Source organism: Rhinatrema bivittatum, chromosome 16 (genome assembly GCF_901001135.1).
Source record: "Rhinatrema bivittatum chromosome 16, aRhiBiv1.1, whole genome shotgun sequence".
Classification (NCBI taxonomy): Eukaryota; Metazoa; Chordata; class Amphibia; order Gymnophiona; family Rhinatrematidae; genus Rhinatrema; species Rhinatrema bivittatum.
Window position 1 is genome coordinate 36,644,605 of NC_042630.1, and position 25,032 is coordinate 36,669,636.

General features: G+C 49.6%; 1 protein-coding gene across 2 annotated transcripts in view; it reads left to right on the forward strand.

Moving 5' to 3' along the window:
• IGSF8 (immunoglobulin superfamily member 8) overlaps positions 1-24,721 on the forward strand; it is a 45,290-nt gene extending 20,569 nt beyond the window's left edge. The window contains exons 2-7 of one of the 2 annotated variants that reach the window (XM_029580923.1): positions 470-844; positions 8,353-8,823; positions 10,323-10,745; positions 16,223-16,630; positions 19,242-19,381; positions 22,571-24,721. In XM_029580923.1, coding sequence (XP_029436783.1) covers positions 470-844; positions 8,353-8,823; positions 10,323-10,745; positions 16,223-16,630; positions 19,242-19,363 — 1,799 coding nt within the window. In that variant the 3' untranslated portion in view covers positions 19,364-19,381; positions 22,571-24,721. The remainder of the gene's footprint in view (positions 1-469; positions 845-8,352; positions 8,824-10,322; positions 10,746-16,222; positions 16,631-19,241; positions 19,382-22,570) is intronic. The other variant, XM_029580924.1, reaches the window with a different exon arrangement.
• The last annotated feature ends 311 nt before the right edge of the window (positions 24,722-25,032 follow it).

The following is a 25,032-nucleotide window of genomic DNA, read 5'->3' on the forward strand; positions in this document are numbered from 1 at the left end:
GCTGTGACCTGGAGGTGGAGGGAGACTGACAGCGAAAGATGCGAGCTTGACGATGATCAAACTTTAGACATTTCGGAGGGAGAAATCAGGAAATGGTTATTTGCCAGGCTCTGGCTTTCAATTTAAACTGTTTTAAGGAAATAACAGAATGACTTAAAAGCCCAATCCGTAGCACTGCGGTAAAAATGATTTATTCTGCTATAAGAGGAAAATGATAAAAGTCTTTATTGACCCTTGGTCCTATAATTTTGTTCTTGCGCCCTATAACTGCTGTAATTTAACTCTTGTTATTATGTTTCCTTTGCTTGTTCTACTTCCTAACCCTGTGGCGACTCTGATACCTATCTTACTGGTGAAGAATTTGGCATATTGTGACTTGCCGCCTTGTGCATCCTCCTGTACGAGATCAGCAGCACTAAAAGCAGCAAAGACCTTTTTTCTTTTTTTCTTTTTCCCCTTCTTCCTGCAGCCGCTTGTCTGGCTCGTGAGGTCCATGTGCCCCAAGGCCCCCTCTATCGCGTGGAAGGCACGTCCGCCTCGATCCCCTGCAACGTGACGGAGTACGAGGGGCCCTCCCTCCAGCACTTCGAGTGGTTCGTTTACCGTCCCGGGGCGCCGGACATTTCCATCGGCATCGTCAGCACCAAGAACCCCCGCTTCTTCTACACGGTGTTCGAGTCTCGGGTGCAGAGCGGGGACGTGTACATCCACAGGGCCCGCGGCGACGGCGTGGAGCTGCGCATCAAACGCCTGCGCGCCGAGGACACCGGCGTCTACGAGTGCTACACCCCCACCACGGACACAAAGTACTACGGCAGCTACAGCCATAAGGTGGAGCTAAAAGGTAACTCGCTCTGGGTAGCTTTACCTTTATTTTGTCGTTGATTTTATTCCGCCTGCTATTTAAACTTCTGATTTATTTTAAATATTTACCTCTCAGGTATGGAAAGAAAAAAAAATGCACATGAATCTGTTCAGCGAGGGCTTTAATTAAAAGACGCAAAGTGACAAATGTTTTGTCTTTTCACCAACTAACTCTGTTATTTCCTTTCTTCTCTGGGAGCTTTAGAGAGCGAATATTTGCTTTATTTATTTGCCTGTATGTTCAGGGGATAAGTTTGTAACACCACCACTCTTGTTTTCTCCTCGACTTGTCTTGTGGTGGTTTTGCTCAAATAGCTACAGCGGAGTAGCCTTAAACATCAGCTCTTAGAGTTGAAATGACTTTGCATCACAGACAGAAAAGGCAAAGCTTATACCCAGAGGCTCACGTATAACGGTTTTTGCGAGTGTGGTAATTGGTAGATGGATATTGATGAAAAAGGCAAGGGATAAAGGGAGGAAACACATTATAAAGAGTTATTACCAGTGTAAATCAAAAAACCTATGTAAACTGATAATGCTTTCACTGCAAAATAGCTAAATCACCAGGCAAACCTTTTGTGGCCGCGCGGCACAATAATTAGGAGCAGAGAATCGGGCTTCTTTAAATGCAGGGGCAGAGCCGTTCACGGTTCATTCCTGGACTGGGAAGGGGGAATGACCTTTTGTGTTGCAAGTCTTGCAGGTCGCCCAGGATGCCAGGGCCACAGTCGTATGCAGAGGGCCAAACTTGTACGTCTGACAGCCGGGAACTTTCCAGAGACGGCAGCTTTCAGACCAGTGCGCTGGCACGCGTGTGCGTCGGCCCGTGCCCGGGGGGACACGGCTGTTTTATAACTTGCACGCGTATAGGCGCACGCGGGCGCCGAACCTTGAGTGGGCCCCGCTCACGAGTGTGCGAATCCAGCTTCTGCTGCATAAATCGAGGGATTTTAAAAGGGGCTTGCATCAGTGCTATTCCCAGTTTTACCAGTTTGTCCCCAGTTTACCCAGTTCAGAGAGAGGTCCTCCAACCCCCCCCCCTAGTTTAATAGCCTTCAATCCCCCTCGTTAGCTCCACGCATCTGCCTATTTATCTTTATTTTTTTAACTTACACGTCATCCATAGCAGAGGTAGAGCTACGCGGCAAGGGGCCTTGACCACATAAGTATTTACGCGCATGTCTCTGGTTCACGTCCCAAAATGCCCACGCCCTGCTCCCTTTTGACAGCTTTCGCGATGTGCGTGCCTCGGGGGATACGCGTACATTCGGGCGGCATTTAAAAGCCCCTCGGCGCAACTTATCCGCGCATCCCCTACTTAACGTGGGCGCCTGGCTTTTTAAAATTCGCCTTTTAGCACACAAGGTACGAGCAAAGAAACGTGGTGACCAGAGCTACAGGGCGGGACAACCGAGCAGCCTGGGTGAGCGCAGTTAGTCCATCCCTGCCGGCATTTAACTGAGTTAACGGCCTCGTTACCAACCATGCAGCCCAGATGGGCTGGTCCAGCAAGAAAGTTACTCTGCCGGTGCACGGGCTGCTCTGTCAGACGTCTGAACCATAATACCTGTAGCACTACATTTAAAGGTAATCTGTCGCCCGCATTACAATAAATTGGGCAACTTTCAACAGGGTTGCATTATCACAAATGTGAAACCTGGGAGCAGCAGCACCAATTGCCAAGGCTTCATCCCCGGCCTCTGACCAGGTCACGCTTCTCTCATCAGCGTTCAGGGGCCAATTGAATGAGGAGAAAATCAGCTCCGACTTACGCATGAAGTTATTGGCACTTAAGAGACAATTGCAAGGGGGTGGAGATTTGCACTTTAAATTATGCAAATCAGAATTGTACGTTTTTCATTCAGCTGCTCACTTATAAAGATGCTTTCTGTCGACAGTGCCTGCCATGCTGCATATAAGTACAACCATGCATTGATTTACTTGTTTAAAAATACTAGAGTGAGGGCCCTGTGGTCCAATCATACTGAGGCCTCAGATGCAGTAGTAATTTGTAATCAGTTTTCCCTTCATTTTGAAGCCCTTCTCCGTCCAGTTTGCATTCTCCTTTTACCTTTAGAAATGAGAGACGAAAGGACCCCCGGGGGAAGGCTTTGCAATGGCAGTGGAATATTACAGTAGGCGTTGCTATTGGAGCCTTACAGAAAAATAACTGCATGAACCCCAGGGGGGGGGGGGGGCAGCGGTGCTTTCGGCAGCAGCTGCCGGTGCCATGCCGACAAACTGCGGCAGAGCCCTCAGAAGGCTGCGAACCATCCCAGTCCCTAAAGCCCAGGCCACTGCTCTGCAGTTGGGCAAACGTCATGGCTGGATTTTAAATGTTGGCATCTGTAGGCAGGACCAGAGAGCCTGGGAATAGTGGGAGGGGGGGGGGGGGGGGGGGAGGGAGGGGCCCAGAGTGCCTTAGCGGCAGCCCCTTTAAAGCAGCATCCGTGCATAGCCCTAAAACAAGCAGGCGCAGGTATTTGGCAGTTGCTTGGGTGGCTAAGGCCTAAATCCAGGCCCGGCGCGTGTCAGTCGAGCGCGTTCCCAAAACGTTGCTGTGCTCACAGCCTGTGTCTTACTCGGGGAGTGAGGTCAGGGTTGAAGAGACAAGGACAGAGCCCGTGGCTTTGGTCTCGGCTTTGGGCATTGGAAAAACGGGTCTCCGTGATTTAGAGGACGGACTTAGGGCACCCTTCGGTACTGTCCGTACGGTGGATGGTCGCTGGTGCAGGAAAACCCAGCAAACTTGCAGCCCTGGGTGCTTTCTTGATGGCCAAGCCTATTATGAGATCTTTCTCAGCCATGTTTAATAAACGAAAAACCTTGCCCCTTTCAGAACAGTCTCTCTGTCCTCAATTGTATAGAAAAGGGAAGAGAGAGAGACACATTTTAATAAGATCAAAACTTATTTTTGTTTTTTTGTTATGAGCCATTTCAAACTCAGTGATTCAAGGCCTGGAGATCCAAAGAGAGAAGAGAGCAAGATGCAAAATCTCATGAGGGCAGCCAGAATGATCCCAGGGAAAATTGCAGAAAAGCTCTTGAACTCCTCGCTTTCCAGAACGTGATGGAATCACGCATAATAAAGTTTCCGTTGCCTCACCGGGAGTTATGATGGACTCACAAGTTAAATTCTTCTTCAGCGCCGGCCACACTATACCCTGCACATTCAGAAGCCAAGCTCTGGCAATAAACAACACCTTTCAGAGCGGGTAAAGGCATTTCATTGTTCTCTCCATGGCAGCTGTTAAATTTTCCTGCCAGGCCGAACTGTTCTAATTTGTTTAACAAAACTTTAGCCTAAGGCAGGGAGAGAGAGAGCGAGGAGCTCGCTGTGCAAGTCCCGGGAATTGACTTCTGGCTGCTCTGCACTTTGCTTGCTGAGGGAATATTTGGTGCCAGTGTCCTTCCTGGAGTTCTCTTGCACAGAATTCATTTTTTAATGGTAAGCCGGTGGTGGTGGTGGCAGCGGAGGGGAGAGGGTTCATTTTTCGCTCTTGGGAAAAAGATAAAAATCCAAACGTGGATTAGGGAATCTTTACTATGAACGGGACTACTTTTACCTTCATTTTATAGGTGAAAGAGGGCAATAAGAAGTGTCCGTCCCCCCCCCCCCCCCCCCCCCGGAAAGAACTGGAGCCTTCCTCTCTGCCAGTAAAAAGTAGCCCCTTGCTGTTTCAGCCACCACGGAGGAGCAAGGCCGATTTAAGGAACATTTTGAAATCCCCGCACGCGCTCTGTGGCGCGGACTTTGCCCTTGCGAAGTCCCCGGGGGCCGAAGTACCCGCAGTGCCACCGGATTTTCAAAGGGAGACCCCCCGTGGGCCGGGTGCCCCCTGCAGAAATGTTAACATAATTGCCCTGAAATAAGTTCCTCCTGTAAAAATGAGATTGTGGTCTTTATTTACATAAAAGCATAGAAGAAGTTGGCAGAAAAGGACACCCCCCCCCAAGGCTACCCAGGTGCCCATGCCTACTGGACTGTCACACATCTTAATTTGTGGTCCGTCTCCTGCCTTGCCCTCTGGCACAAAGGTGCTTCCGTGTGTCCCATGCCTGGCTCCTCTAACCTCTGCTGGACGTCTGCTCCAGGCATCCGCCGCCCTCTCAGTAACTTTTCCGCATCTTCCATGACACAATCCCTGCTGCCCTTGGAAGACAGCAGAATGATTTTTTTTCTTTTTTCTTTAAGCTGATGCAGAACTAGCCTGGCTAATTGCCTTCGTTCTGGTTCACTGCTCATCCACAGTCACCAGATGCAGTTGGAAATCGAGCAAATCACTAGCATTTATGGTTTGATATTGATAAAACACAGAGATTTGGGTTTCTGTTGAGCAGATTAGGGAAGTGTGCTTATATTCTGAATGGTCCATTTCTTGCAAAACAAATCAAGTTTGTAATGTGGGTGATATAATGGACCGTGAATTACATCAACAGTGCCTTCTCCTCACACATAATCAAAAAAGGTAGCACGAAGGAGCTAGTGAGGCAAATAAGCAAACGTGTGCCTTTTTTCCCTTCAGTCTCTGATAGATATATATATATATATACTAGCAACTGTACCCGTTCTACGCCCGGGCGGCGAGCCTTTTTATTGGCGCATCTGCTCTTGTTTTGAGCGGAATTGTTGTGTCCGTCGGTGCCCGACGCCCTCTCTCCGCCCTTCTTACCTCTCTGGCGCCTCCCTCTCCATCCGCGGGAAGATTGGCTACCGCGGCATTCTCCTGCCACTTGTCCTCGGATGTTCCCAGACCGGCTCGACGCTATAATCGCCATGTTTCCTGGAGGCCTAGGGGCATGCGCGTGGCGCGGCCCCGATTGAAGTATCGGCATTGGCGCGAACCTCTGGGGCGTCCCCCGAAGATGATATCACCTGCGACAGATATTTAAGGTCTTGGAATTTGCTAACACATCGAGTTAGCAAGGGGTTTCGCTACCTAAGCTACTCTGCCTCCTCGGACTTACCAGAGGTACCCGCTCCTCGGGGGCCTCGCTCTCTCCTTGTTTTTTTCAGGTGACAGTCTGGAACCGGTACTCGCTCCTCCAGGGCCCTGATCCCAGACTCGCTTCGTATACTCCTCTGCCTGGAAGTCTTCACTACCAACTATCGGGCCGATACAGTAAGGAGCGGTAGGAAGAGCTGCGTTAGTGCCGGGCGCACCCGCGGTTGCCGCACGCACAGTCCTGCTCACCTACCGCTCGATACTGAATGTAAATAGCTTGCAAATGCAAGCCGCGTCCAAGAAGCGTCCGAGAAGGGTTAGGCCCGCGAACCCATTTTACTGTATAGAGCGCTATACAGCGCCTATACAGTAACCTGGGTGCGCTGGTACCTGTCATTTCAAATGACATTTGAAATGACAGGTACCAGGAAGTGGACGGTTCTCCTACGCTCGGTTCTCCTATGCTCGGGATTGCCAGTCCTCTCTACCCTCCTCCCGAAGCAATGAAAGCTGGACGGTGAGCGAAAAAGGGGCAGCCCAGTCCTCTCTACCCTCCTCCCGAAGCAACGAAAGCGAAAAAGGAGAAAAGCGACATGGGAAGTGAAACTTACTTTTCTTGCAGCCCTCCTCCGGAGACGCACCGCAGCTCCCCTGCCTCCTGGGGGCTGCCCCCTGCCTCCCGGGGACAGCCGGCGGCGAAAGACAGCACGGGCCCTCTGACACGATCGCTCCAGCTGCGGCCACTTCTCCTGCGTGCACTCAGCCTGTGCGTGCAATTTGGCCGCTCAAGGCGTGACGTAGATTCCACTGAAGGAATTAATTTGAACAATTCATTAAATCCTTGCTACCTCGATTTGTTAGCAAACGAAGGGCAGGCTAAATACCTGGATGGCGTGACGTCACTTGAGGGGGACGCCCCCGAGGTTCCCGCCATGACTTGGATAAAGACGTGGGTGGTGTGTGCGCGTGCAGCCTAGGACGCCCTCAGAAGAAACATGGCGGATAGCCTTGCCATTGCCGTTCTGTGGACGCCGGAGAGAGCGGCATGCAGACGCGGCGGCAGCCATCTTCCCAAGGCTAGCGGGGAGAACAGAGAGAAAGGTGAGGCAAGGAGGTTGAAGCCGTCTGAGACCGACGACGCAACACCCCCTCCCTTCATATAGGCTCCCTCTCTCTGAAACCCACACTCAAGCATCCCCCCACCCTCCCTCTCTTACCTCCCATGCTCTCTCTCACACCCTCCCCACCCCTTCTCACCAACCGACTCTGGCCGAGTTTCGCTCAAAGAGCTGCCTCAGGGGCTTTCAAGCCACATGAATTGACGAAGACATATGGAGGAACAAAGCTCGCAAAAACGCTCAACAGCGGGTTCTCGCAAATTTGCGAGAACCCGCTGTTGAGCGTTTTTGCGAGCTTTGTTCCTCCATATGTCTTCGTCAATTGGTATGCAATACTGATATCATTAAAGCTCTGCTTCGAATCTTAAGGAACCTCCTCCTGATTGCATTTTGTGTTTTAAGCCAATTCATGTGGCTTGTAAGCCCCTGAGGCAGCTCTTTGAGCGAAGCTCGGCCAGAGTCGGGCAAGCTTCAATAAAATTTGTTTACACCGATCCATCTACGTGTTTCATTGCCGATATATTATAGCGCCATCTATCGGCAGCTGGGGAACATGCGCGAGCACCGACAGACACACTACCAAGCCCGATATATTATAGCGCCATCTATCGGCGGGCTGGGGAACATGCGCCAGCACTGACAGACACACTACCAAGCCCCATATATATATATATATTTTTTTTAATGAATTGTTCAAATGAATTCCTTCAGTGGAATCTGCCTCTTCACTGGACATTCAGAGTGGCAGCATTAACTTCTGAGATGGAGAATAGGAGTTACTGCAGAAGAACCCAAGTGGCAGCTCGATCAATGATTGATCCTGAGGTGCTAGTGGAGCAGGAACGGGGGGGGGGGGAGGATCCTATGGTCTTCCACTGGTTTGCTCTGAGCTCAGAAAAGGAACTAACTGACCCCCAGCCCTTGCGTCTGTTCGGGGCGTGCTCTGATCTGGGGGCTGGAAGTTCCAGCAGCGGTGTGTCCGGCCTCCGGGTCTCAGCTGTGAAGCACCATGCTGCTGGCTTTGAGGAGAGGCCAGCTCGGCTGGGGCTGTGCTACAGGAGATGGGGCACTGATGGCTCAGCTGAAGGATAAGAGGAGTCCTTTCAGAAGGAGAACAAGAAACACAGGGGGCTTTTGACTCTGCCTGACGTTCATCCTGTTACCTCCTTTTACCAACTATAATTAAATTGTTATTGTATAAAAGGACTAGGACATGTTAACTCTCCCTGCAATCAGCATTGTGATGAGGCTTTCCTACAAGACATATTAGCTATCTGATGCCCAAGTGTTAAATAAATATTGTACAAGAAGTAATGTATTTTTTTCTCCCTTCAGCGTGGTTGCTTTCTGAATACCCTGCAGGATCTTGTTAAAAAGCTGCGTCAAGCCACGGATTTAAAGGTTTTTCTTTTCTTTTCTTTTAGTTATCCCGGATCTCCTTCACGTGTCTGCGACCTCAACGTCTCCCCTCAAGGGCCGGCTGGCTGCAGTGTCCCCGCTGCATCTGGCCATGGCAGAAAGCAAGGAGATGCAGCTGACCTGCACCGCCCTGACGCAGTCCCAGCAGCACACCCACCTCGCCGTCTCCTTCGGCGTGTCCGCCCCCGATGCGCCGGTGGGGCGACAGACCCTGAAGGAGATCATCGCGGTGCGGCGAGATTTCACCGTGGAGGCCGGGACCGGCGGCCTCTTTGCCGACCGTCATCAGAGCGGGGAGGTCCGCGTGGAGAAAACCGGCGCCGACAAGTACAAGCTGGTGATCGCCAGCCTGCGGCCGGAAGACACGGGCACGTACCACTGCACCGCCGCGGAGTGGATCCAGGACCCCGACGGAAGCTGGCAGAAGATCACCGAGAAGCGCTCTGTTCTGGCTCAGGTTAACGTCCAGGCAATAGGTAAAGTAGCTCACGCTGGTGCAAAGATCTTGACCCCTCCCCCCCAAAAAACATTGACAACAGAGAGCAATACTCCATTTTTAATAAAGTGCATTTTGATCTGTGACTTTTTAAGATTCTGTTCAACCGTTTCATGATCTTCTCCTCTTCTTTCCCTGGACAGATAAAACTGGCTCATGCTACCAGGCAAGCCCGAGTTGTGACATCTTCCCTGATAGAAATCTTGCTTATGTATTAAGCAGTGGGGTTAATCAACTTTCTTTTCAGAGGGAAACAACGGGGAGGGGATGGCACAAAGCCAGGGCTGCAAAAGGATAGCAAGTTGGAAAGCAAATGAGGGGTTTCCCAGGGATTTTTAAATTCCTCCCCAACTCATCAGGAAAAAAATGCACTTGCCGTATATTATTACCCCCACTTACCGAAATAAGTAAAAATAATCCTCTCCTCTCCCATGCACCACATCTGCCCACCCGGATGTTGGTGTCTCCCACCCTCTCCTCCATCATCTGCCTCCCACCGCAGCCCTCTTCTTCTCCTTCCCTGGCAAGGCCTCCCCCCCCCCCCGCCGGGGCCGAGACCGCTCCTCTCTGGCCCCCAGTCCTGCCCAAAGCTCCGCCAGCACCTCCCTGCGCACCAGCCACCTCGGTTTGCCAGCCGTGGAAGACCTGCCCCCGTCGCGGGCGAGGCGGGCTTTCAAAACCGTGGCAGCTTCCAAACTCGGCTGCCGTTTAAGTCCGAGGGAACGAGGGGCTGGATCATAAGCCTAGCACCTCTAGGGGCTCCCAGGTTTATTGGGGTCTGCCCAAATCTGGGCAGAGCAAAGGGAATTCATGCCTCCTGCCTCTGCAGTTACCTTACCAAAGACTTCCAGATAAACTCTGGGGAGAGTCCTGACCTAAGTGAAAGATACAAAATATATATACACGTATGTGCCGAAGATTTGATGCCCGAGCGTTCCCGTGGGAATATGTACTAAATAGTGCTTTGGGGCATTAATTTAGATAGCAAGAATTTGATTTTGCAAGATTTGGTGACGAGACGGTTTGATACCCATTGAAAGAGAAAGATTTATGGGGGCAGAAAGCTCAGCAGACCCCTGCCAAATGCATCAGGGATCCAGGACACTCACCATAGGTGTTTTCGGCGATGCAGGAAAAGGAAGAGCGATGGCCAAGCCGTTGCATCTCAGTTGTACCAGTGCCGCTTAACTCGCTTGCATTTATCTGATTTGTATTCCACTATTCACTCGCCAGCTGTTCATTTCTCTGTCACTCTTGCTTTTATTCCGAATGGTTTCTATTTTTTGGCCTAAAGGATGTCACCGCTTACTACTCAGATATGTTTTTTTTTTTTTGGAAAATGTCTACTTTTCTTTTGTTTGAAAGGACTCCTCTGAGGTCACGCTTGTCTGTTAAGATTCCTCGCCATGGTCGGCGCAGCCCCGCCCAGATCTGCTTGACTCTGCAAGCGACTGACGCAGCTCTTGCTCTTTATTGCAGCCGCCCAGCTCGCCGTGCTCGCGGGGCCCGCAGAGGTCCACGCAAGCGCCGGCGACACCCTGGAGCTTTTCTGCAACGTGACCGGCATCGCTTCCCCCTTGCCGGCTGTCGTGTACTCCGTGGGGTGGGAGCTTGCCCCAGGACCACATGCCCAGGGACGGCTGGTCGCACAGCTGAGCGTCGACGGGACGGTGGTCCTGGGCCAAGGCTATTCCAATAGCGAAACCGGCAAGCGCCACATCTCCTTGGAGAAGCTGGCGGCTCTGCCGGGACACTACCGCCTGAGGATCCACGCCGCCCAGCCCGGAGATTTGGGGACGTACAGCTGCACGGTGAAAGCCCACATTCGGCACCCTAACCTGAGCCTGCAGCAGGCGGCCAGCAAAACGTCGGTGGGACTGGAAGTGCACATGCAGTCTGAAGGTAAGTCTCGCCTGGCAGCTGTCCTGAGGTCACTGATTTCACTTGACGTGTGCAGGGTGCCCCGCATCCCTAAGGGTCCGAGGGCAGCGCTCTTCCAAAATTGTTCCATCAGCATTTATTAACAGCAGGCTTGGTGCTTTGGAGGCAATATTTAAAGCGATTTTACACAGGTAAAAAAAAGTACATTAATCAGCTGCCTGAAAATGACCCTCGAGGCTGCTAAAAGTCCGTGAGTCCTTCCACAACATGTAAGTAACCTCGACTCGGGGTGATCTTCAGAGAGGGCTAATGCTCATTACCGGGATAAGTCTCCATCAATTCCTTTCACGCTCTTCCTTGCCCCAATTTTTGGATTCTCAGTGGGGAGCATTCTAATCTCTTTATTTTAACATTTTTATTGATTTATTTTAAACACTGATATCCCACGCTCTACGAAATGTTTGAGGCGGCCCACAGTAAAATAAACAAACAATATTACAAAATCACAAGACATAATAAAGTACCTTCTTGTAATGCACATTGCCGTGTTGGGAACACTTTACCTGAAGGCTGGTTGAAAAAAAGATAGGTCTTTAAGGCCTTCTCCAAAAAAATTTTTTGTGCACATTATTTTTCTGAGCTGTTAGGGTAACGTGTTCCAGATGTATGGGCCATCCTCCGAAAAAGCTCGCTCCCTGGTTGTACAAATTGCAGGTAAACTACTGTGCTGGTGTTCCAACATAAACGTCACTCAGATGGTTTCTTAACAGGAACAGTACTGCACGTAATACAAGTCTCTCTGGTAAAAATCCTTACGCCAACTCAAAAGTAGGAAATGTGTAATCTCTGTATCTCAGGCTGGAATGTGAAGCTTCCCTGGATAAACTGTAAACATGGTGGGGGAGGGGTCCTCCTCTCTCAGCTTGGATCCCCCTTCACAACACCTGGGGTCCAGTGCTTGATACCGAGCTCTCCTCCCCATCCCCCCCTTTGATTACTGACGGCTCCTCCTTAGCTCTTTGCTGTTTTGAGCCACCGAGCTGGCGCTCAGTTTCTCCTCCCTCCTCGAGGTTCTGGGACCCAACGGCATCAACTCCGTCTCTGCGCTCGCGGGTCGGAAGAGTGAATAAAAAGTCACTGAAGGCGTGGGCTACTCGAAGATCCGCACCGTTAATTCAGCCACCACGGGGCATGAATCGGACATTTTGAGGCCAGTATTCGGTAGGCATTATGGTGGACAAGTCGTCTGGCTAAAATTAGCCGGATAATGAGTCCAGTGTGTTCAGCGGGATAAACGTCCCGATGAATATATCTGAAAGTTATCCGGCTACATATTGCTTCCTGTCAGGCTGATACAGTAAAAATCGAGGGAGAGCGGGCGCTTGCCTGCTCTCCCGGCGCGCGCACAGGCCACTCTCCTGTGCGCGTGATACAGTAAATTAATTTATTTAAATTAGGGCCGGCGGTAAAAAGAGGTGCTAGGGACACTAGCGCGTCCCTAGCACCTCTTTTTGGACAGGCGCGGCGGCTGTCAGTGGGTTTGACAGCCGATGCTCAATTTTGCCGGCGTCGGTTCTCGAGCCTGCTGACAGCCACGGGTTCGGAAACCGGACGCTGGCAAAACTGAGCGTCCGGTTTTCAAGCCGCTGGCCTATTTCAATTTTTTTTTCTTACTTTTTTTAACTTTCGGGACCTCCGACTTAATATCGCCATGATATTAAGTTGGAGGGTGCACAGAAAAGCAGTTTTTACTGCTTTTCTGTGCACTTTCCTGGTGCCGGCAGAAATGTGCGGCTTGGCTGCACATTTTACTTACTGAATCACGCGGGAATAACTAATAGGGCCATCAACATGCATTTGCATGTTGCGGGCGCTATTAGGTTCGGGGGGTGGGTGGGGGGGTTGGACGCGTGTTTTGGACCCCTTACTGAATAAGAGGTAAATCTAGCGCGTCCAAAACCTGTACTGTATCGGCCTGTATGTAACTTAGGCTGTCCCCCAAGTTTAAAAGTCACTCATGTTTAAAGGATCGGGCCAGCTTGTTGGGACATCTGAGGGGGGTCAGGGGGAGATACATATGGTGGTGAGAGGGTGCACATTGAGCTGCAAGGCCCATGACTCAGGTTTGTTTTTTCCCTAAGGCCGCTCTGAAGCAGGCCTAAAGTATTCTGGCTGACCGCTAGGTTAGCCGGATAACTCAACTTCCCCCCAGAACACCCCTGAAATACCCCTTTTTTTTATCCGGCTAAGTTCTAGCCACAAAACTGGTCACCTGGCTAGAACTTAGTTGGATAAGAGCCATAAATATTATGTTATCCTTCTAAATGGCTCTTAATCTCTGTAGTTCCTAAGGCCAAGGCTTTGGGCCTTTACTAAGCAGACTTGAGGGAAACTGAAAGAAAAGATCCTTCTCTCTCACGTGCAAACCAAACAATCCACACAGACTCCAGGAGCCACCTGCATGCATGCGGTACCTGAGCGCAATCAGCTTTGAAGTGCCCGAAAGGCAGACTATAAATTGAATAAACCATTGCTGCAACCTGCCGGGGAAGAGATGGCAGATTCCTCTCTGCTCCTGAGTAGGGAGCCCAGTGGGGGCCTTATATGAACTTTTAGCCAAATTAAGAAGAGGCATTCCCAGGGGCATGTCTAGGACAGGAAAGGATGGTAACGTGCATAGACTGAATTTTCAGCCCTACGCATATTACTTTCCATGAAAAAAAAAAAGGTCCCCACAGAAAAAGCAGCTGCAAAACATCCACCGGTACTCCGTGCCCCTGGCAAGTTTTGAAACGAAAATGCTCAAGTGCTTTCGTTTTACGCCAGCTTTCAGCGTCCAAGGGTTAAGAGTACAAAGGGAACTTGTCTCAGTGCGGATGTTCCCAAAATCGCCCCCCCCCTCCCCCGAAGTGACCAACGTAAAGTAGTTGTGGTGCATTCGCTGCGTTAGGCGACCCGCTCCTTTCAGGAAGGTCATGATCTCGGGTTAGATCGAGGGGGGGGGGGGAGGTGGCCTGGTTTTCAGGATGTCCTTCATGAATATGCATGACACAGATTTGCAGGCATGCCCTCCGTTGTATGCAAATGCAGCTTGTGCATAATTATTTCGGCTGTCCTGAGAACTAGTCCTGTTTGTGGCTGCTGAGGGCTCCCCTGTTGGCCAGCCTGGGGCTGGATGATTTGACATTTCTAACCAAATGACCGGAAAATCGTACTGCATGGCTTCAGTCAGGGGCTGTGTGTGTGTGTGTGTGTGTGTGTGTGTTGGTGGAAGGGCGTCCTGAATCTGACCCTGCGTTTATGTTAAGAAGTTTCACCTCTGTGGCCGGAAGGTGAGCGAGCAGGTGCATTAAAAATGGAAAGGAATTAAGGTAAAATGAGGCGACGTTTTAAGTGCCAGTAAAGCAGCCTCTGCTTTTCATCCCTACTGGAAGTCTGGACGCTTGACTGCGCTGCTTCATACGCCCCTCTGCTCTGCTGCTTAACGCCAGATCACAGCCTCTGTCCAGAGCTACATTTTTAAGGGTGCCTTTCGCACCCTCGCTTACAGGTTTCAGCTTTGGGAGATGGGTTTTACGTTTGCAGAGAGCTGTTCCAGGATTGTGATTAACCAATCAATAATCCATGGAAGAAAAAAGTTCAAACAGGGCAAAGCAATACCGTGCGCTCAGGCTAGCGCCCGGGTCAACCCGCGGTTGGACGCGGGCTTCGGACGCGCATCCGTAACCCCCCGATGCAATAAGGGGATCAGCGCGTCCCAAACCAGGGCGTAGCTAATCGCACTCCTCACGTGTAAATGCCATGTTAATGAGGCTATTAGCTAGTACCCCCCGATGTAAAACAATAACCGTGTGCCCGACTCGCACGTTTTAACCTTTCAAACGTTGACGCCAGCCCCGGAGCTGGCATTAAGTCTTGAGGAGCCTCAAAAGTTGAACCAAAAAAAGCAGAAAATACTGGGAAAAAATTTTTTTTTAAAAATGTCTTGAAGGCGGTGAGGTTAGGAAAACGGGTGCTCAAGTTTACAAGCATCTGATTTCCTGAGCTGCACTGCCAGCCACTTCTCCCGGGAGGCGCTAGGGACGCACGGTTTTCCTTTTTGACGCAGCGACTCGTTGGCCCACTGCCTCGCGTGCGCCCGGGAGAGGCGGCGGGGCGCGCGTCAGGAAAGCTCCATCGCGAGCACCCATTTTTCCCCCGCGCGGATATTGCATCGGCCGGAAAGTTTCCTCCCCAAAGGAAGGTTTTCAATCAAGAAAGGTGAAAATGGAATTAGCGTTATGGAACGTTAACTTTATGCCGATTTTGGAATGATTATGTGTGCTTGATCCGCAAAGGGGAGATAACGTGGAAAGGTGGAGGGCCGGACACCATGGGGGCAGGAGGGAGCCAGTGCCCAGTTCTGGCCTGTAGGCTGGGCACAGCAGGGTGCTGTATAGCTGGGGCTTCTGTCCTTATGTGTTTACAAATTTGGGTGTTCATTTTCCAGCTAATCAGAGAGGACAAAAGAGCCTGTGCTTGTCGGTGTTTTTTTTCGGCCCAGTCACTTGCTTGGATACCTTTTCCCGGCTGAACTGAATGCCTACATTTGTGCAGCTGAGGTGTCACAAGGAGGTTTCAAGGCAGGCAAGGGGAGGAGTGAGAGGCTAGGAGAAGGGTTTTTCTATCCAGTGAACACCTGTTTTATTGACTGATTTTTATTTATTTATATTTTCATATTCCGCTTTTCGGAGCTTCAGAGTGCACATCCAAGCAGATTTCCATTCTATAGGGGCATCTCCCTATCCCCCACAGGGCTTACAATCTGATTTTGTACCTGAGGCAACAGAGGGCAAAGTGACCTGCCAGAGGTCACAGGGAGCGATTTATTCTTTATATCGAGGGGTTTATCAGTTCTAAAACCAGAAGCCCTAAATATAGCATAACACTGCACCCCTCCACCTTAATGACTGGGGAGTGGCTCACATGTGCTTCCCACTGCTGCCTCCTCATCACCAGCTCTTTTGTGGTATTTGTTTGGGTAATATGTACCACTGACTTAGAAGATTTCGCACAAGCAGCCGAATTTCATATACATACAGCTAACTTTAAAATGCATAAGGTGAGACTGTGGCTAAAAGGCCTGTCATTCCATGAAATTAGCAAGTAGCACATTTAAGATTAATCTGAGAAAATGTTTTCACTCAACGCACAATTAAGCTGTGGAATTTGTTGCCAGAGGATTTCGTTAGTGTAGTTAGTGTAGCTGGGTTTAAAAAAGGTTTGGATAAGTTCTTGGAAGAGAAGTCCATTAACTGCTATTAATCAAGTTTACTTAGGGAATAGCCACTGCTATTAATTGCATCAGTAGCATGGGATCTTCTTAGTGTTTGGGTAATTGCCAGGTTCTTGTGGCCTGGTTTGGCCTCTGTTGGAAACAGGATGCTGGGCTTGATGGACCCTTGGTCTGACCCAGCATGGCAATTTCTTATGTTCTTATGCTTCTTTCCAATCTGTAGCTGTGACGCTGCAGGCCTACTCCAGGCTGGCCGTGTCTTCCATCCACCACGGGGAAACCGCTGGGCTGCTGTGCAACATCACCATGGAAACGACCCAGAGCGTGCAGGTGGCAGTCAGCTGGTGGGCAGAGCTGGGCCGGGCCGAGCAGCAGGAGCCCGAAAGCCTGCTGGTGGCGTCGGTGAACCGGGCAGGGGTGATGGAGCTGCCCGAGCGGGCCTCCGGAGGAGAGGTGAGCATCGACAGGCTGGGGCCGCTGTGCTACAAGCTGCGGCTGCATGGGCTGCAGCAGTCGGACGAAGGGCGCTACCACTGCGCCATCACCGCCTGGGTCCAGTATCCCGACCAGAGCTGGTACAGCGCAGCCTCGGCGAAATCGGACCCCATCACCGTGTACCCTTATGCACTTGGTGAGTAAAATAAATAAATAAATAAATGCATGCATTTTATAAAGGACCCTTGTGAGCCTGTCAAAAACCCATTAGTTGGAGCCAACAAAGCCGTTTTGTAGAGATTACTTTTGTAAAGCCAATAAATGTTTTTGGATGTGATTTTTCAGGGCCAGCATAGTCTGCAAACAGCCTGATAAAGGAATCTTAGTAATCCCGAAACGCCTGCAATGGTATCATTAGGGCAGAATTATTACGCAAATCACTACAAGTAGCACGGTTTTTGGCAATTTTCACTCCCGAGGAATTTCACAGTTTCCTAATTTTTTTGTGTTGTTTTTGCTGCAGTTTTGTGGCAGTTATGCCACTGGGAGTGGGTTATATAAAAGCAGCCCTTTCATGCAGTTTTAGATGTCGGTTTCCCCAAATGTTTCCTTATTTGAATACTTTTTAAAGATTCTGTGAATCCCAAACACTAGTTTTGGAAGTCAGCGTTTCTTTGACTTTTCATGGTCTTGCCCTTCGCGTGGTCGTGCTAGGGCCTGTCCGTGGATAGCTGTTCTCCAAAAGAAACCGGTAAACGGTCAGACGGGCTCCAGGCGGCAGTGATGGCTGAGACACAAGTCGCTGTTCGCTTGCGCCAGTCGGTGAATGCTGCTTTACCAGGGTGCGTGGGGCTGATAGAAAGTTAACCCGCTCTTGGCGCGGGTCGAGCCGTACAAGCTGTTCTGCAACACGTCGGGTTTTATCCGCATCGCGCAAGGGGTGTTGCCGGGGACAGGGTTAGGGCGGGGGGAGGGCAATGATGCATGCTGGTTTTTTTTGTTTTTTTTTTGCATTTTCTAATCCGGGTGCGGCATTTGTTTCAGGTTGGGGTGGGGGGGGGGGGGAGAGGGGGAAACCGAGCACATGGCATTTTGCAAAAGGAAATTAGGCCTCACACGTTCCCTTTGGAAATTGGTGCAAAGTCCGTGGGGGAGGGGAAGGGGAAATCCCCTCTGATTCTGCGCCAGCGTGGGCAGTTTTTAAAAAAAATTTCCCTCAAACTACGAAAGATAAAATCATTTTACCGAGCAAGACGTGTGCAGCTCGGGAGAGGGTGTCTAACGCTGGGCTTTTATTCCCAAAAGTTTTGCTTTGTGCCTTTGATTAACTTTCCATGTGTGCTCCTGTGCTCGTACGTGTGTCGTGCAGGGGGACTGGCGGTGTCAAGCATTGCACGAGTCCCAGGAGCGACGCTCTTGCGTCAGTTTTACTGGTACTGGAGGCACAGGTGCCTGCTGCGAATGATGTTCCAGTGACAGCGCCCACCGAGAAGTTCCACATGGCGCGAGACTTTCTGGCGCGTGCGCTCATCGGTGCAGATCTGCGCTTTGCGTCTTTCTTTCTACTTAAAATCATTCACTGTTTTGTTAAAAGTATGGGCAACAGATTTTCACAAAAGTCATGTTACGGAAATGAAATGAGTCAATTCTTATACATTTCCATGTGCTAAACACGAATGTGACTGTGAAAATGCAAAATTGGCTCTAGTTTTTTTGTAATATGCAATAATATAATTACATCTTGAATTGTATGCCAATAGGAGACCTTCGGTTAATACCGTTTGAAAAATGAAGTCATAGACTATGACTTAGATTTCTTTGCTTGTCTCTAGTACACCTGTTCGGGAGCATCTCTGCGGAGTGTCCAGCAGTAGTCAGCCAGCATGAATATTTCAAATGCTCACCCTTTCTGACTGGGCTTCATATAGTGCACTGCTGACGTCAGCTTACTCAGCAGCAGCATGGCAGTAGAACTGCACTGCATCAGAAAATGATGTAATAAACTCTGGATGATGTGTGCATGATGGTATGATGCAATATTACATCATTCTGGGCTTATTTACAGTCCTACTGGATACATTTACACAACTAAACATAGAAAGTGAACTATATTAAATATCTTCAAAACGAGAGCCAATAAAAACTTTTCATGGTCATATTCGTGTTCATCACATCAAGATACTACAGAGTAGGACCTTTTTAGGTCAGTAACACTTTCATTGTTGCCCAGTGTAGTAAACATGATCCTCACATCCTGCACTTATATCTAGCCACATATGTCTTGGCTGCTGAAGCATTTTGCCTCCAGCGTCCTTACGTGCTGGAATGGCTCCCTCACAATGCAGTGCTCTTGTCATAAACAGGAGACGCCTCGGCACGCGTTTCCCATTCAGCTCTTGCAGTCCGAGTGGAAGCTACCGGTGGCCAATAGCAAACACTAAAATGTGATTTTGGCCCCACATTTGAGCGCCTGGCTTTCTGTTAACATTGAACATCTCAGTGGGGGATTCCAGAGGACATCTGATGCACTAAATTCCTTTCACTAAGTTCGAACTAGAAAGTCGGGCGCGCGCTTGTTTGCCGGTGTTTTTAACAACTCTTGCTGTTGCCTTCCCCCTTTTTGTGCTGGATTTTCTCTTCTGCATCTCACCCGCTGCTCTAGTTAATTTCTTTTCTCGACGTTTTCCAAAGTCTCGTAAAGCAGGAGAGTGCAAAGTTGATTAATAATCTCGCGACGTGACAGCTAGGAAAGGGCTACCGGGTGCGCGCCCTGCAGGTCAAACGTGTTTTTTCTTGTTGCCCGGCAGCCATGGATCTCCTCTTCGTCCCTCTCGTTGTCGGAGTAGCCAGCGCCCTGGTCGTCGGGATCACCGTGGTCGCCACAGTGACGTGTTGCTTCATGAGGAGTCTGCGTCGTCGCAAGAGGTGAAGCGGAAAGGGAAAGGAGGTATGTTGGGCGTCTCCCGCAGGGAACCCGTTCTCCGACGGGCTTTTCTGCGCGCGGTCGGTTTCCCTGAGGGCTCGAGAGTCCTCGAGAGAGAGAGGAGAGAAATCGGGGGTACGTCGCCGTACGCACCTCGACTCCGCAGTGGGGGGAGGGGGGCCTGCTTTATCCAGAGAGCTGGGTCCAGGGATGGATCCGAGATAGTTGGCCGATTTCCTGCATGAAGCATTTGTTATTTGCAGGGGATGGCCAGGATTGTTTGGCAGGCTTCACCTGGTGCACGTGTGTAAGAAATAAATATAATCTAGTCCTCCAGTCCTGCATTATATTATTGTGCTGGCAATGCTTGTGACTTGGGGGAAATACAGACTTCCTCTTTGATGACTGTTTTTTTGTTTTATTTTTAACCTGGCAGTTTCCGCCTGCTCGTTTATATTTTCAGCTCAGTTGGAAGCGGAAGTGGATTCTGGCACCAGGAGCCTTCATTCACAAACTGCATGGGCTTTATGAGGGTTTGGTTTTTTTTGCCTGTTTTACACTTCCCCCCTCACCTTTCACCATACCTTAGTCCGATCATTGCAGCCCCAGTCCTTGGCCAGGAGCTGTGCCCCAGGGAATCCAGTAACCATGGGCCCATAAGCAATGATCACGGCTCCCTCTCCTCCCACCCGGAGGCCATGAACGCTGCCTCTGTACCCTGCAATCATGGACCCTGAATCCCTTCCAGAACTCTGCAATCATGGACCCTGAATCCCTTCCAGAACCCTGTAATCACGGACCCTGAATCCCTTCCAGAACCTTGCAATCATGGACCCTGAATCCCTTCCAGAACCTTGCAATCACGGACTCTGAATCTCTTCCAGAACCCTGCAGACACAGGCCCTGAATCCCTTCCAGTACCCTGCAATCACGGACTCTGAATCCCTTCCGGTACCCTGCAATCATGGACCCTGAATCCCTTCCAGAACTCTGCAATCACGGACCCTGAATCCCTTCCAGAACCCTGCAATCATGGACCCTGAATCCCTTCCGTTACCCTGCAATCATGGACCCTGAATCCCTTCCAGAACTCTGCAATCACGGACCCTGAATCCCTTCCAGAACCCTGCAATCATGGACCCTGAATCCCTTCCGTTACCCTGCAATCACGGACCCTGAATCCCTTCCAGAACCCTGTAATCACGGACCCTGAATCCCTTCCAGAACCTTGCAATCATGGACCCTGAATCCCTTCCAGAACCTTGCAATCACGGACTCTGAATCTCTTCCAGAACCCTGCAGACACAGGCCCTGAATCCCTTCCAGAACCCTGTAATCACGGACCCTGAATCCCTTCCAGAACCTTGCAATCATGGACCCTGAATCCCTTCCAGAACTCTGCAATCATGGACCCTGAATCCCTTCCAGAACCCTGTAATCACGGACCCTGAATCCCTTCCAGAACCCTGTAATCACGGACCCTGAATCCCTTCCAGAACCTTGCAATCATGGACCCTGAATCCCTTCCAGAACCTTGCAATCATGGACCCTGAATCCCTTCCAGAACCTTGCAATCATGGACCCTGAATCCCTTCCAGAACTCTGCAATCACGGACCCTGAATCCCTTCCAGAACCCTGTAATCACGGACCCTGAATCCCTTCCAGAACTCTGCAATCATGGACCCTGAATCCCTTCCAGAACCTTGCAATCATGGACCCTGAATCCCTTCCAGAACCCTGTAATCACGGACCCTGAATCCCTTCCAGAACCTTGCAATCACGGACCCTGAATCCCTTCCAGAACTCTGCAATCATGGACCCTGAATCCCTTCCAGAACCCTGTAATCACGGACCCTGAATCCCTTCCAGAACCCTGTAATCACGGACCCTGAATCCCTTCCAGAACCTTGCAATCATGGACCCTGAATCCCTTCCAGAACCTTGCAATCATGGACCCTGAATCCCTTCCAGAACCCTGTAATCACGGACCCTGAATCCCTTCCAGAACCTTGCAATCATGGACCCTGAATCCCTTCCAGAACTCTGCAATCATGGACCCTGAATCCCTTCCAGAACCCTGTAATCACGGACCCTGAATCCCTTCCAGAACCCTGCAATCATGGACCCTGAATCCCTTCCAGAACTCTGCAATCATGGACCCTGAATCCCTTCCAGAACCTTGCAATCACGGACCCTGAATCCCTTCCAGAACCCTGTAATCACGGACCCTGAATCCCTTCCAGAACCTTGCAATCATGGACCCTGAATCCCTTCCAGAACTCTGCAATCATGGACCCTGAATCCCTTCCAGAACCTTGCAATCACGGACCCTGAATCCCTTCCAGAACCTTGCAATCATGGACCCTGAATCCCTTCCAGAACCTTGCAATCACGGACTCTGAATCTCTTCCAGAACCCTGCAGACACAGGCCCTGAATCCCTTCCAGTACCCTGCAATCACGGACTCTGAATCCCTTCCGGTACCCTGCAATCATGGACCCTGAATCCCTTCCGGTACCCTGCAATCATGGACCCTGAATCCCTTCCAGAACTCTGCAATCACGGACCCTGAATCCCTTCCAGAACCCTGCAATCACAGACCCTGAATCCCTTCCGGAACCCTGCAATCATGGACCCTGAATCCCTTCCGTTACCCTGCAATCACGGACCCTGAATCCCTTCCAGAACCTTGCAATCACGGACCCTGAATCTCTTCCAGAACCTTGCAATCACGGACCCTGAATCTCTTCCAGAACCCTGTAATCATGGACCCTGAATCCCTTCCGGTACCCTGCAATCATGGACCCTGAATCCCTTCCAGAACCTTGCAATCACAGACCCTGAATCTCTTCTGGAACCCTGTAATCACGGACCCTGAATCCCTTCCAGAACCCTGCAATCACGGACCCTGAATCTGGCCACCAGGTGTCGCAATCGCGCAACGACCACGACTCCCTTCCCCTGCAGGTGCTGCGAGCACTGCCTCCATAGCATCTCCAGGCCCGAGCCGGGAATTTGAATCCTGGCACCTCCACGTGGCAATGTCCAGCCCTTCCGCTGGCTCGGCCTGGCCTGGCAACTTGACATTTTAAGAAAATAAATCTTCTCACGGCAACTTTAAACAGAATACAAGGATAGAATTGTGCCTTGTTTTTGGTGAAGATCAAGGATGTACTGCAAATTTAATGAAAGCCCTTTTTTTCTTTCCACAGGAGCCTTTGTTTCATTTCAGTCTTCTGGCCTAGATCACTGGATTTTCTTTTCTCGACAGCTGGCTTCTGCACGCTTCCTGCCAAACCTCTGAAGCATCTCTCCACCTCTTCCTGACCTACCTAACAAAGTACTGTAGTTTTGAGGGAACTAATATTGTTAACATTTTTTGAAAATCTACTGAAACCGTTATTGTCAAAGATTTGTTGCAGAAGGAAGTACGTGTAGAGCATGGGGATCGTGGGGTTGAGCTCTGGACTTCACACAAAAGAAAAAAAAGAGAAAGTATCGAATCATTTCCCCACAGACTTTTGCTTTTAACTGTGAATACTTTTAAACATGAAAGAAATCGGGAAAAAGTTCTCCGTGTGTAATGAGGGTGGCAGATCGGTCAGAGTCCTTGAAACTTTCTTTCCTGGTCTCTCACTTCTCTCGTAACACACAAGCACACGCTTTGTGATTGTGACGATTATTACCTGGATCCAGCTGTGCCAGTAAGATGATCGGTCCAGTGGATGCAGCAGCGATTGAAGCCTTCAGTGGCGCCCTGGCATGAGGAATTCTGCAGCTAGGACTATGCCAGTGGCACTCGATGTTTTGCTTGGAGGCCCACATTCAGATCTTTTCGTAATGATTAGAATTTAAGCTCCCTGTCAGTCTCTTTCGTTTTGCACACTTGTTGATGTAGAAGAGCCCGCATTAAGGGCCGCTGCAGTTCCTGTTCCGTAATGACCACATGACCTGCCCATTAAACTCCTACTACTTTGATTTTTTGCCTCTTAAAATTGAAATGAGTTCACCGATCTCTACCAAAGTCTTTGTCTCCATTGCAGAGCCGCTGGTACTGTTGCTTCTTCGTTGTGACTGGGGGAAGACAAAGCCCGGAACGGTAGCAAGTGCTGCGGGCCAGAGTTGCGCGGCATTAGCAAGGTACCCGCCAGATAAAAGTAGCATTTTTTTCACATGTGTAAAAAAAAGTGGAAGAAACCGTTCGGCAACGAGGACTCAGCGTCTCCTTTGTTTGTGCTTATCAAGAGTAAAGAAAAATGCAGCAAAGGCGCTCTTGTGAGGGAGCTGCACCTTTTTAAAGATGCTCTTGACTGGGACTGTCGGCGTGTAGATTTTATGCACACGGAAAATGGGACCGGTTTCCAAGCCATGTTAAACTTCCAAAAGTCCGTCTGGCCATCGGATTGGGCATATACGCTCCCAGTGCACTGAGGCGGGCAATTTTTAATGTCTTAACGCCTTGAGCATGATCTGAGCCCATGCAGTCGAGAGTCCGTGCTCTGAGCCACCCACGCTCTTGGATATCTAACGTCTAGCTGTCGAACTGTGTTCAAGCAAGTTTCTTAAATGTCGTTTAACAAAATACTGCGCTTGCCTTGTTAGTCCACTTGAATGTGCGGAAATAAGGGTCAGCAAATGCGTGGTAGGTGAGACTTTTTTTATTGGGCTAGCTCAGGGAGCCAAGCTTCCTGTATCAGGTCTGTACTGTTTCTTTGCTGACCAGAAGAGAAGCATAGCTCTCGAAACTGATCACAGATATATTGCATCAGTCCAATAAAAGGTCTCACCTACAATTCTTTTGTTGACCCTTAGTTTTCGATGTCTTCTACACAGATGTATTGTGGTTTTTAGACGTCTGACTGCCATGCAAACCTTTGAAAATTTAGCCCTTTATAATGTGAATTGTGCTATCATTGTGGGTTTAATTGTGATGTCAAAAAGGACCATTTGTACAATAATTCAACTGCAGGTTACAACATTTTGTTTTGTAATCAGAACCATTTCCATGGATGCTTTGAAACTGTTATGAAAAATTGGCTGATTGGAATCTTAAAAGCCACATTCAATGCTACCTGAGATTTTTTTCTCTTTTGAACTATTTTTGTTCAGTTATTTTTATTCTATGCTGTGATTTGTGTGAATAATCACATTTTTATAGTGCATATCATTCGGAGTTAAAAAAAAGTGTATGTGTGACAGGAAGAGTGTCACTTGGATGTGTTTGCAGTTTAATGTACAAGAGCATCAAAACCAGCTTGCAAAGTTAAAAAAAACCTAATTACTCTGCTGTTGATTAGGATAAGAAATATCCACAAGAATGACTAAGATGGTCTTTTTGAGCAAATAAAATCCACTCAAATCATCATATATCTTTAAGGTTTTCTTTTAAAAGGCACATTTAAAACTGTAAAAAAGGCCCAACTAGCCCATCTGGTCTGCCTTGTTATTCCTATCCCAGCTGCCAACCATAGCAATGACTGCTTGCAAGAAAGCACTCCTTATCCAAGGCAGTTTTTGTAATCTTCCTCCTTTTGTACTTTATCACGTTGGATTTCCTATATAGTTCACACCCAGCACCCCTCTCTTCCCCGGTCTAACCACAGAGTTTTGTAATAATCTAAATAGCTAGCAATACTAGCTTGATTATTGCCTGACCAACTGGTCTTTTCGAATG